This window comes from Acipenser ruthenus, chromosome 8, assembly GCF_902713425.1.
Source record: "Acipenser ruthenus chromosome 8, fAciRut3.2 maternal haplotype, whole genome shotgun sequence".
In the NCBI taxonomy this organism is placed as follows: Eukaryota; Metazoa; Chordata; class Actinopteri; order Acipenseriformes; family Acipenseridae; genus Acipenser; species Acipenser ruthenus.
Genome location: NC_081196.1, coordinates 38,056,914 through 38,069,095, shown reverse-complemented (window position 1 = coordinate 38,069,095; position 12,182 = coordinate 38,056,914). Strand labels below are relative to the sequence as shown.

Here is a 12,182-nt window from a genome sequence, read left to right as displayed (position 1 = left end):
CTGCAATTAAGGCCATATTTTTACAATCCCAATTCCACTGACTTCAGTGTTATCACTGAGACCTACACCAGCACATTTTGTTGGACCCTTGACTGGCCTTAACAAAAAGGCTTCACTGTATAACACTTCTCTAGTCATGCATTTCAATATTTACAGGTTTGCTCACTCATGCCACCCACGCTTCCTCAGAGTGTATAAGCTGTGACTGCATCTACAAGTGTTTCTGACATGAACACCACCCACCGGACACAGGAAACTCCTGTAAAATGATGCTCTGAAACAAAAACGATATCAAAACCCCAGCCTTCTTATGTATCTATACAAGTAAGAGATATAAAAGCTGTGAGAGATCATCAGTACTTAAAAATACTCTGAATTCTGAAAAACATAGGATGTGATGTAATGGATAGATCACAGCATGTGAAAATGATGTGCATACCTTGCTCGTTACTTCCACAATCTGAGGCATTTTCTGAGAACTGATACTTCAGACCCAACGCAGTGTGAAAGCCATTTCCTCACTGAGACCTACACCAGCACAGGTACGCTACTTTTTTTTTTTTTTTTTAGATAGATTTTAAATCTGTTTTTCATTAAAAAAAAAAAAAAAATACATAAATAAATAAGACAAATGGCTATCCCGGTGTTAGAGCGACAAGTTTGTTCTTTTTTTGTGATAACAGCAAGGTCGGGAGATTAATTTTCCTCCCTGAATTATGCCATTTTAGTTCCTAAAAGCGTCATTCCTGTTTACACACAAAAGACATTCATTATATAATTTAAGTAGGAGTTGGTGTGATAGGAAGTTAGGGGTCATTCCCAGATAAACTCTGAGAATAAATACAAATGGATATTTTTATGTTTATTTATCCTAACTGTTGGAGAAATCAGTTCCTTTCACAAAAGATATTAAACTAAAAGTACTATACATCTTACAATACTTGTCAGATTAGTGTTTTTGTATCTGTTTTGTTTGTAGATATGACAGACCCTTCTGTCATTGAGACAGTGATGGTAAAAAAACAACAAAAAACAACTGCATGTAACCCTTTGGTGATGTTTATACATAGTGACCAAAGCTAATTTATATATATATATATATATATATATATTAGTTATAACTCTCAGCAAAATGTTAGTTTATAGACTACCCTAGGATTAAATGGCTACAGTGCCTACTACAGACACTTATGTATACCAGTAATTCACAATTGTATTCTGGTCTGTTGTTCTGAGTTTACTGGTCTGCTGTTTTGTGTTGGGAGTAAAGCAAATACACATTTCAAAGGCACTTTGGTTTGTTCGGTTTTGACTGCTGTGGTGAAGACAAAACAGGAAACTCAAGGAATGTTGTTTTTGTTTCAGCTCAATGGCGGACATATGCAATATCACTTTTGACAACTATCAAAAAGATATCTTCACCTGGTTGTACAGTGTTTTAACCATTGTTGGATTACTTAGCAACGGTGCTGTTCTAAGGGATTTGTGGAAAGCAGAGAAAACAGTGACTGGGATTTTCACAATCAACATGACAGCTGCAGACCTGCTTTTATGCTGCAGCTTCCCATTCCGGATAGTGTATTATCAACGCAGCTCGGAGTGGGAACCAAATGCCTACTTGTGCACAGCAACCATTTTTACAACTGTATCACTTTTTTACATCAACTTGTACTGCAATATTTGCTTCCTAATGTGGATCTGTATTAACCGGTACGCCAGTGTAGTGAGACCACAACATGTATTTTTTAAATTATTCAAAAACCCCAAAATGTGCAAATTCCTTTGTGCTCTCACATGGATTGGGACACTCTGTGTAACCTTATCGAATCTCATTCACAACCTTCCAAGAAACTCTGTGCCAGCTAAATCCTGCTTCGACCTCATTGCCAGCAAAACCAGGAATAATTACAACCTGTTACACGCCTTGTGCATTGCATTGTTCTTTTTAATTTTAATCATCCTATTAACGTTTTATACCCTGCTGGTTTACCATCTTCAGCGGATGCAGGATGGAAATTTAGTGATGAGAAATCAAAACGTCAGCCTACAAGTGCGGAGAAAGATCCTGGCTACCGTGCTGGTCTTTGTGGTGTGCTTTGTGCCGTACCACATAGAGAGAGCCATGCTCTTGCTGTCCAGTTCCAGCGACTGCACGTGGCAGAGGAAGCAGTACAAAGCCAAGGCTGGCACCATTCTGCTGGCAGCTCTCAGCTGCTGCGTTCTCCCCCTGCTCCACCTCTCTTTTCACTTCAGATGCTGCAAAGCCAGGGCTGCTTCTAGCACAAGAAATATCCAGAGTTGCACTGATGCAGAGCATGCAATTGGCCACTGTTTACCAGAAACTACCTGCAGTTAAGAATACCATCCTGAAATAACATTGTAACGACTCTGCTGGCAAATCTGTACAGCCTCCAGCATCTAACAACAAGAATAACTATTTTGCATCATATACGATATTTTAATATATCGATTTGTCCATGGTAAGCAAGCAGGCAGGCAAAGAGAAAATGGAATATCTGTCCCATAGATCAATAAAGTACATGAGGTGATAATATTACTGGGTCACGGTGAAGATAAGTGGAAATCAATAACAGAACGCTTTAATAAATAATTCCTAACCAAGTTGAGAATTAAATACTGTATACATTTCACAGCTGGATGTCTATACAGTATGTTTTATTATTATTTGTTTATTTAGCAGATGCCTTTATCCAAGGCGACTTACAAAGACTAGGGTGTGTGAAGTATGTATCAGCTGCAGAGTCACTTACAACAGTGAGCCAGGATTTGAACTGGGGACCTCCTGGCTCAAGCCCTATTTTTTAACCACTGGACCACACAGCCTCACTTAGACTGTACTTGTAGGTCTCTTGATCTCCTCCTACCATGCACTGGACTTCCCTGACCTATGCACCGTGTTAATGGATCCTCAGCTAATGCACTATCGCTGTATTACTGCACTGTTAATATGTCATATGTAGATATAACTTCTTGTAACTAGTTGCATCCTAGTTCATTTTGTATTTTTGTGGTATTGTTTGTCTTACTATGCTGTATTTAAATACTAAGCTTGCATTGTAACCCTGTAACACACCATAAGTCATCTTGGATAAAGACATCTGCCAAATAAATAAATAAATAAATACTGTAGCTGACAAGACAGAGAGTCTCAAGGAGTTTAAACACTAACCACAGCACAAACCAACAGTAAAACCTAGAATGTCTCAAAAATACATGTAGGAGTGTTATTTCCACCACTCTGTCAACAAACAATGGTTTAAACACTTTGGTGACACTACAGTGTCAGCAACTGTACAGCACAATCCCTGTTACATGTGTGCCTCCTAGTGGTGCCTCAAAATAGGAAAAGGTGCTTTTACTGCATTAAATGAGATCAACCTGTTTTAACTTGCAATGGATGCTACTGGCCACTAGGTGCAAAGCTATGACCAGTAAAACAATGAATGTAGAGCATCTTGCCAGCTAAAATTACTGTACAGGTAGCATGCACGGCTGTTTTTATTTTTACTATTACTATTATTAATAATAGATTCCTTCTGAACGCTGTTTATATTTTCTTGTGGGTCTTCATTTGTTTGTTTGTGTTAATGCAGAAAATGAAAATACTTAAAATGCAACACGACAGATCAACTCCTGCATCCTGGCATCTTTGCATAGTCTGTTTTGCAGGTAGGGCAAAAAGCATTGTTTTTGAAAGTACTACATGTGTCAATTTACAGCAAATTTAAAATACAACTAAGAACCAAAAGATCTTCAACAAAAGAAAAGGAGGAACAGTGATTATATTGATAGTCTTTGTAAGAAGTTAGCAAATACTGCAGATTATTAAATCTTGAAAAGCACTCCTTTAATACATACAAAAAAGAGCATAATTCTGATTGTACTACTAATGAAGAAAGATGCCTTGTGCATCAAACACAGCATTTGCAAGCGTCATCTATCGACATCATGACACATGATCTTTTTGAAATGCAGTAAAAAGAAATGATTTTAAAATTAACACAAAAAACAAATATGTAAGATTATCTATCTATATGGTAAAAGTATATGGTAATTTCCTCACTAAAAAACATGCCTTTCCCATAGCAGTAGCAGGTGGTTTTGTGTGTGTGTGTGTGTATGTGTGTGTGTGTGTGTGTGTATGTGTGTTTGTAATACTGCCCTCATCTACTGAGCTTCCTCTCCACGATGTATTATCTTCAGCAACAGCAGCAAGAAGATTCATGAGGACTGTCTCCCCTTGTCTTTGTCTGGTTTAAAATAGAAACCACTTTGGTAAGCATGCATTTAATTGTATTCAATCAAGGTTATATTAGAATTGTATATGATAGGCAGGGGTATATTTTAAAGTTAGAACTGAATGTTTCCTAAAAATGACTAAAACAGATAGACAAAATTATTGTAAAAATCATCTTTGATAACTTAAAAAACACTAAAGCACAGATAAGGTAAAGCTAAAACCTTTGTTTTATTTGGCTTGGTTTCTTGTTTTACATATTTTTGCCAACCAAAGATAAAGCAATGTTAATGGATGGTTAAATATACAAATAACTAACCACAGTAAACTAATAACCAAAAGGATAACACAAAAGTAAAGTTTTGTAACGTTCCAATCAAGTTGGTTTATAATTTAGTTTTCTGTAAAAAAAATTGATTTAAAATTCAGATATTTGGACACGTATTTTTAAACTGTATTTACACTTTAGTATTCCGAGATATACCGATCCTTTTCTTTTTTTTTTGTAACCACTTACTATACACACAACTAAATACGGATGTCATTTAATTGAGGGGTTCTGGTAACATGATAAACCATGATAACCAACTTGAGTAGTTTATTAATATCACAAATATGGAGATACAGCTTTATTATGTTTTTGTGCATTTAAATTTGCTTTAATACGCAGCTATAGAATAAAAAAAATAAATAAGATATTACACCAAAGGGTTTCCTCCCTGCCAGAACATGTGGGAATGTTGCTGGGGCCATAATTGAATGATTTATGATTAATTAGGCTCCAGCCACAGATGTATAAAAAGGGAAATCACAGGTGGTAATATCAGAGTTAATGTTGGTGAAGGATAGTGTTAGTGTTTTGGTGTGTGTTGTGCTTTGTTTGGACTGAAGGGAGTATGTACAGTCGTTTTCGTCATTTGTTTGAATCATTTATTTTGGGCCCTTGTGTCTGTTTATTTGTTACTTTAGTGTGTTTGTCTAGTTTTTTGTAAATAAACATGCACAATAGCACTTAAACTTGCAGCTTCTAGTGTCTGAGTCTCTCTCCATGGCGGAAACAGCCTTGCCAGTGACGCTAACCTGTCACATACCCCTATTTAGGAGCCAAATGTGTACATCCTGTACTGAGTGCACTGTTTCAGAGCAGATGTTTGCATGAGCTTATAACTTGATTTGGTATGGTATTAAAAAAAAATAAAAGTAATAATACAAAAAGATAGAACTCTTGTAAAACAGCAAGCACATTTAAAAAATGAATGGAAACACCTTTAAAAAAAAAAAAAAAAAAAAGAATTAAAAGGTACTAACCAAAATAGAAACTAGCGATATAATTGAACCAGTTAGCTTAAAATAGAATTAAAAAAAACACGGATTAAGCAGAGTTTTATTGATTTTACCCTAAATTAAGAGTCAAGGAGAATAGTTTCCTGTGCTTTTAACAAATTGCCAGATAATCTATTATTGCAGATTAGATATCTGTCCTGCTTCATGCAATGAGCAGTGAACACAAACATCAAAACATTTAGATCACAGGCGATATCCCACATCATCATCATCAAGCACTGTGCACAAACATTCTGAGGCAGTTTAGACTTCCAGTTACAGCACTGAGAGCCACAGACAGTGTATGCATCACTAACCGTAGGCTTTAAAATGTTGAAAATGATCAATTTGTTCTCAGCACCCCATGCCTATTCAAACACCTTGGATTTAACAGTATCAATTGGATACGGCAGATTAATTAATACAATCTGAAATACAATAAGAAAAAAAAGCTTCTAATCAGCCACAGAAGCTGATTTTCACATCGTGTACCGGGGGGTTCTGAACCCCTCTAGAGTACCTGCAATCTGGGGCTTGAGCATCCACAAGACTAGCCCAGAAACAAATGGACACTGTTTGAACCCCCCCCCCCCCCACACACACACACAAAAATAAAAACACACAATTACAGTATTCAGTTTCCATCCATTCTGAGTGGTTATTATATCATTTCATTCATTTGTTTTTCGATACACTGTATTAAGGTTACTGGATCTTCTCCAGCTTACTTTTTGGTTATGCACTCATTTTGACAGTCCACATATTTGCAAATAATACATGTAAATGGGAACCAAGTTCAACTTCCCCTCCCCAAAAAGGAACTCTTTAGATGGTGCAATGTGTATGTGGCATTAGGTACAGGATCTTACATTGAGTACTGAATGACACTTACTTAATAATAATAAATACTGTACAGTGTCAACTAACCAGGGCCTGGTCCAGTAAACACATATCTTGTGTTATAAATAGATGTACACTTGCATGTGTTTGCTGAAACAAAGCTTGTGTATTTTCTATTTCAGTGGTTCTCAATCTGTGGTCCGTGGACCACTGGTGGTCCACTGTCTCCTTTCAGGTGGTCCGTGGAAAGGTTACAGAATTATGGAAAGGAAGCAGCAGCATAATTTATAGATCCCATTACAAACCCAAAATTTGAGACCTTCAAAACTCAGCTACAGATGCAGGAAGAAAATGCATACATGGATAATATCTCCAAGTAAAACAAAAATGTCAAAAATATATAGGTTTTGGAGTGTCTAACAAGTATTTGTTACTAGGGAGTTTGTGTATTGCGCTCACGTGCACTCAACACAGCAGCTTGTAAAGTAACACACGACAAGGTGTGCGCTATGTTGCATTAACACACCGCACAAGCCCTGGAGTGTTATCCTGCTTATATTATAAAATGGATATAGAAAGTCTACACCCCCTTGAACTTTTTTCACATTTTGTTGTGTCAGTGGCCTCAGAGTTTCATGCATTTAAATGAGGATTTTTTTCCACTTGTCTACACACCACACTCCACGCTGTCAAAGGGAAAAAAGTTTTTATTGAGAAAAAGATTATATATTAAAAATACAAAACTGAAAGATCATAATTGGATAAGTCTCCACCCCCCGTGAGTTGATACTTGGTGGAAGCACCTTTGGCAGCAATTACAGCTGTTCGTCTGTTGGGATAGGGAACCGAAGTGATTGCATTTTATCTTGCTCTTAATTGTATTAATACTTGTACTGTGATTCTTGAAATGTATCTTTGTTTACGACTGTAAGTCGCCCTGGACTGGGCCACTCAAGGACATATACCTGTTTGTTCCTTAGCCACTCCAGTGTAGCTTTGGCTGTGTGCTCTGGGTCTTTGTCATGCTGAAAGGTGAACTTCCATCCCAGTTCCAGCTTTCTTGCAGAGGGCAGCAGGTTTTCCTCAAGGACTTCTCTGTACTTTGCTCCATTCATTTTCCCGTCGGTCCTGACAAGTGCCCCAGTCACTGTCGATGAGAAACATCCCCATAAATGATGCTGCCACCACCATGCTTCACAGTAGGGATGGTGTTCTTTGGGTGTTGAGTTGTGTTGGGTTTGCGCCAAACATAACGCTTTGCATTTAGGGCAAAAAGTTCTATTTTTTAGTTTTGTCAGACCACAAAACTTTTTGCCACATGGCTACAGAATCTCAAACGGGATTCAAGGTGGACTTTCTTGAGTAATGGCCTCCTTCTTGCCACCCTACCATACAGGCCAGATTTGTGGAGTGCTTGGGATATTGTTGTCACATGCACACTTTGACCAGTCTTGGCCATAAAAGCCTGTAGCTCCTGCAAAGTTGCCATTGGCCTCTTGGTAGCCTCTCTGATCAGTCTCCTTCTTGCTCGGTCATCCAGTTTGGAGGGACTGCCTGATCTAGGCAGGGTCTTGGTGGTGCCATACACCTTCCACTTCTTAATAATCGTCTTGACCGTGCTCCAAGGGATAGTCAAGGCCTTTGATATTTTTTTATACCCATCCCCTGATCTGTGCCTTTCAACAACTTTGTCCCGGAGTTATTTTGAAAGCGCCTTGGTGCTCATGGTTGAGTCTTTGCTTTGAAATGCACTACCCAGCAGAGGGAACCTACAGGAACTACTGAATTTATCCTGAAATCATGTGAATCACTACAATTTAACACTTAACTTGGTGTGTATATGATTTTCCTCCGCTTTGGAGAAAAAATAGTCCCTCAAACAAGGTTCAATTATTTGTTGTAAACATTAAACTGGAGGTTTTCCATTGATTGTAATTAATTAAAATGAATGAAGCCTCCATGCTGGTCTGAATCGCTCTGTTAACAGAGCTGACATAACCCACAATGTTAGCCTTGTTAGTGACCAAGCATTTAAAAATGCCAACCCACGCATTACTACTGCTGACCTGGAGAAGCTAATACAAAAATACATGACTGGCTTGGTCACTACAGGCTATCATTGCAGTTTATGTCAGCACTGTTTACGGAGCGATTGAGACCAACACAGAGGTTAAAATAACAAAACTGAGGGCGCATGAGCTGCAGAATTACGCACTGAAGCACAGCATTATCGTAGCAGACCGTTCAGATTTTCAAGACAAACTGTTTAAAGTCGATTACCATGTCTTTATTTTTCATCAAATAAAAAAAAACACCAGCTGCCAAAACATTTTTGTTTTCTTCGATTTCATTAAGTTGTTGACTTGTTAAATCTTTGTGTCTCTTGCTTTTTTTTTCAACAGAGGTTTCGCGTCTTGTAATTCTATGCACTTGTACACCGTCATGCCTCCGAAAAGACCAAATGTGAAGAAATCACCTCACACAATAATGTGTATATTTATTGCGAGTTTTATATGTTGCGTATTGATATTTTATTAATTGAACTGCTTCGGCAAAAATTAATTCTGCCATGCTTTGTACTATATTGCACAGTAAAGAAATCTCAACAGCCAATCAGCATGCAGCATCCAAACACTCCTTTTTATAAACAAAGATTATAGATGGAGATTTGTTTTTTTCCCTTTTCTGTAAATTCATGTTAATGAAAAGTAAACCAGAACCATTCTTTAAAACTCTAATTTTAAAATAACTTTGCTCACAGAAACAGCCCCCCCCCCCCCCCCATCGCATTGAAACAAAGAAAGGTAAGTCTACGGTTATTATTAGTATTCTAGTGATTTTTGTATGTGCTTATTTTTCAGTCAGCTATACTATTTATTGTGTGGTCAAGATAAAAAAAAAAAAAAAAATTCAGGTGATCCGCGAACAAAAAAAGTTTGAGAGCCACTGTGCTATTGCATTAACCAAGGCTTTACTATTATCCCTTCCAGATCAATGGCGAATGCAAGTTCCAACATGTCATGCTTGGAAACCTCCATCGCCACCACAGTCGTCCTTCCGACCCTCTACTTCTTCATTCTCATCACAGGCCTGCCAGGCAATGCCCTGTCTCTCTGGATATTTCTGAAGAAGATCAAGTTAAAAACACCCACCCATTTCTATCTGACCAACCTGGTCGTTTCTAATTTGCTCTTCTGCATGATCATTCCCTTCTTGTTTCTTTATTATGCCAAAGGATACTCGTGGAAAACAGACATGGTGATCTGCCAATTCACTGTCGGGATCGTGACCCCCATTCTGTACATTAATATCAACATCAGCATTGTCCTACTGAGTTGGATTGCCATCAGCCGCTACGCAATACTAATTAAGCATAACAAAAAGACTTGCTACTGTTACCCTTCTGTTTTGAGAAGGCTTTTCCTGTCTGGCTTCCTGAAAGGTTTCCGGCAATTAAAGTTTGCCAAAATCCTATGTCTTTCTGTGTGGATCATTGTGGTTGGCGGGACAGTCCCGCTGGCAGCATACTATTCCATCACTGAAGTTGGAGTAGAGCACATCGAAGCCTGCTATGGTAAGCAGGTGGAAACTGGAGGGAAAACCTCTCAATTGGGTAGTCTCTTTGCCATCAGCCTCTCCTTCATCTGCTTTCTGGTGGTTTTTGTGTTGTACTTGTCTATAGCGAGACATGTTTACAACATACAGAAAGGTGCAGCTATCCCAGGAAGACATCGGGTTTACAACAAGGTTTTCAGGAATGTTCTGGTCATTCAGGTAGTGCTGTTCGTCTGTTTCCTACCACACAACATCTTCAAGGCTGTGTTTGTTAGCCTGGTGGGGACCTGTGCCTGTGACAAGCTAACAACCCTGGTGGAAGTGAAAAACATTCTCCTGTGCCTTACAGCATTCAGAAGCAGCCTGGATCCCCTCACGTACTTTCTGTTGGATAAGACATTTCGAAGGCACTTCCATAATGCTCTGGCTAGTTCCCAGACAGCTCAGCCCTCAAACTCCCAAATCACAGTCCAGGTTACAAAATGTATAGAGACTCCAAAAGGAGAACAGCCTTTACAGTTCAGACACAGAACTATGGAGACACAAATGCATACTTCAGAGAGCTTTGTACAGTACAGCACATCTGTATTGTCCAGTTCGAAGTGGGATTCTGTTCATAGGTTGCAAATCTGCACTTGCGAATGAAGACACATGATCAACTTGAGAAAGAGACTCTGTTATTATGCTGGAGTGGGAAAGTGAAGATAATTACTGTAGTTTCCTGAGAAGAGAGTACAAATTTTGCAAAGACTCAATTGCAAACCCATGCTTTGAAATAACAATGCGTACGGGTCTGGCAATATAGAAAACGACAAGTGCCTTCCCTTGTTCAAATATCTCTTTAAAAAAGTGATGCACAGATGCTGTTGAATTCCTGCTCAGTGTACCAATGCAGTGCTCGAAGTAAGCTTTTTATTTTAGGCGCCAACAGGCTCTTATTTTTTTCTTTATGGTCGCCAGAAAAAGAAAATGGTTGCCCATAACTGCATTGAAGTTTATTAAATATAAATAAAAATTATTGTTCAAAATAATATAATATTAATGTATACATTTTTAACTATATTTTTGCCTATATATGCAATACTTTGCAGATTTGTTTTTCTGCACAGAAAAAAAAAAAGCAGTTCAAAACAAACTTTAGAATAGGTAATAGTGAACAGTAATTTCATTACTATGCTTACTTAGAATAACTGCAGTACATTACCCCAGATTCGTAAACTAATCAGCTCGGAGCCGCTGAAAACAAAAAGCTGTCAGACAGAGTTTCCATTTGTAATTTCCAAAAAATGACAAGGAGTTGTGTGGTTGTGGAATGCCACTGCCACGACTGTATGAAAGACAAGCGGCTGTCATTTTTTTAATTGCCAAAGCGGCGTTTAAACTTTAAGCTTAGATAGACGAGAAAAGTGTCTGGCTGCTGTACATCGGCAGCTGCCAAGATGGATCTCAAGAACCACCTGCAGCAAACATGTTCATGGTAAACATAGTTGTACTTACAGTATAAGTTACAGTTATACAATTATAATTTATACACAGACAAATCTAAAATATAATAACCACAATACTGTAACACTTTAGAAGTGCAGGGATGGGTTTTATCAATAAGCAGATACATGAAGGTACTCAATTATTTATTCTTCTTATTATAATTATCATCATCACAGGGGTCATAGATACAGTGTTTTTGTTGTTTTTTTTAATGCCCTTGACTTGCAATATATAAGTGATTTTTGTTGAAGCACTCAACTTTACCAACGCGACTAGTGTAAAATGTACTGACTTCTACGAGGACAGAAGAAAAAAAAGATGACTTGTTAATTAAATTTTTAAAAGGTATGCAAAATCTGCTTTTTTATTTTATTACCTTTAATTTTATTTGTGCTCTCCTGTAATGCCGGGACGAAAACATGCTGAAAGTAAAACAAACCTTTCTGATTGTACAGTAGTTGTAGCTGTGAAGCTAACCTATTTACATAATTAAATACCTGCACATTAAGTGATCAGTTTGCCACTTCCATTTAGACTGATGTAGTGAAAATTGTAATAAAACTATTTAGATGCATTTTCCCTTTTTTTTATTTTATTTTTTTTTAATGTCTAGAGATTCTGCATACAGTAACATAAGGATCTGTATGGACAGATGCGCCTGTGATGCAGGCACTAAACATTTTTAACATGGGTCCAAATGTATTTTAATAATAATAAT

At 37.7% G+C, this 12,182-nt stretch overlaps 3 protein-coding genes across 22 annotated transcripts in view; 2 read left to right on the top strand and 1 right to left on the bottom strand.

Annotated features, from left to right (window-relative positions):
• The window catches only part of caska (calcium/calmodulin-dependent serine protein kinase a), a 205,891-nt gene that overhangs the window by 72,506 nt on the left and 121,203 nt on the right, over positions 1-12,182 (bottom strand). The gene's annotated exons all lie outside the window — the stretch shown is intronic.
• gpr82 (G protein-coupled receptor 82) lies at positions 322-2,366 on the top strand. Its single transcript, XM_034011635.3, has 2 exons — positions 322-542; positions 1,366-2,366. The coding sequence occupies exon 2, from the start codon at positions 1,370-1,372 to the stop codon at positions 2,354-2,356; it is 987 nt and encodes a 328-aa protein (XP_033867526.1). The 5' UTR covers positions 322-542; positions 1,366-1,369; the 3' UTR covers positions 2,357-2,366.
• Positions 4,219-10,621, top strand: LOC117407058 (probable G-protein coupled receptor 82). Its single transcript, XM_034011633.3, has 2 exons — positions 4,219-4,296; positions 9,412-10,621. Exon 2 carries the CDS (start codon positions 9,416-9,418, stop codon positions 10,619-10,621), a length of 1,206 nt encoding a protein of 401 aa, XP_033867524.1. The 5' UTR covers positions 4,219-4,296; positions 9,412-9,415.

Coding starts and splice junctions, on each gene's coding strand:
- gpr82 (XM_034011635.3), top strand. CDS start 1,370: ATGGCGGACATATGCAATATCACTTTTGACAACTATCAAAAAGATATC.
- LOC117407058 (XM_034011633.3), top strand. CDS start 9,416: ATGGCGAATGCAAGTTCCAACATGTCATGCTTGGAAACCTCCATCGCC.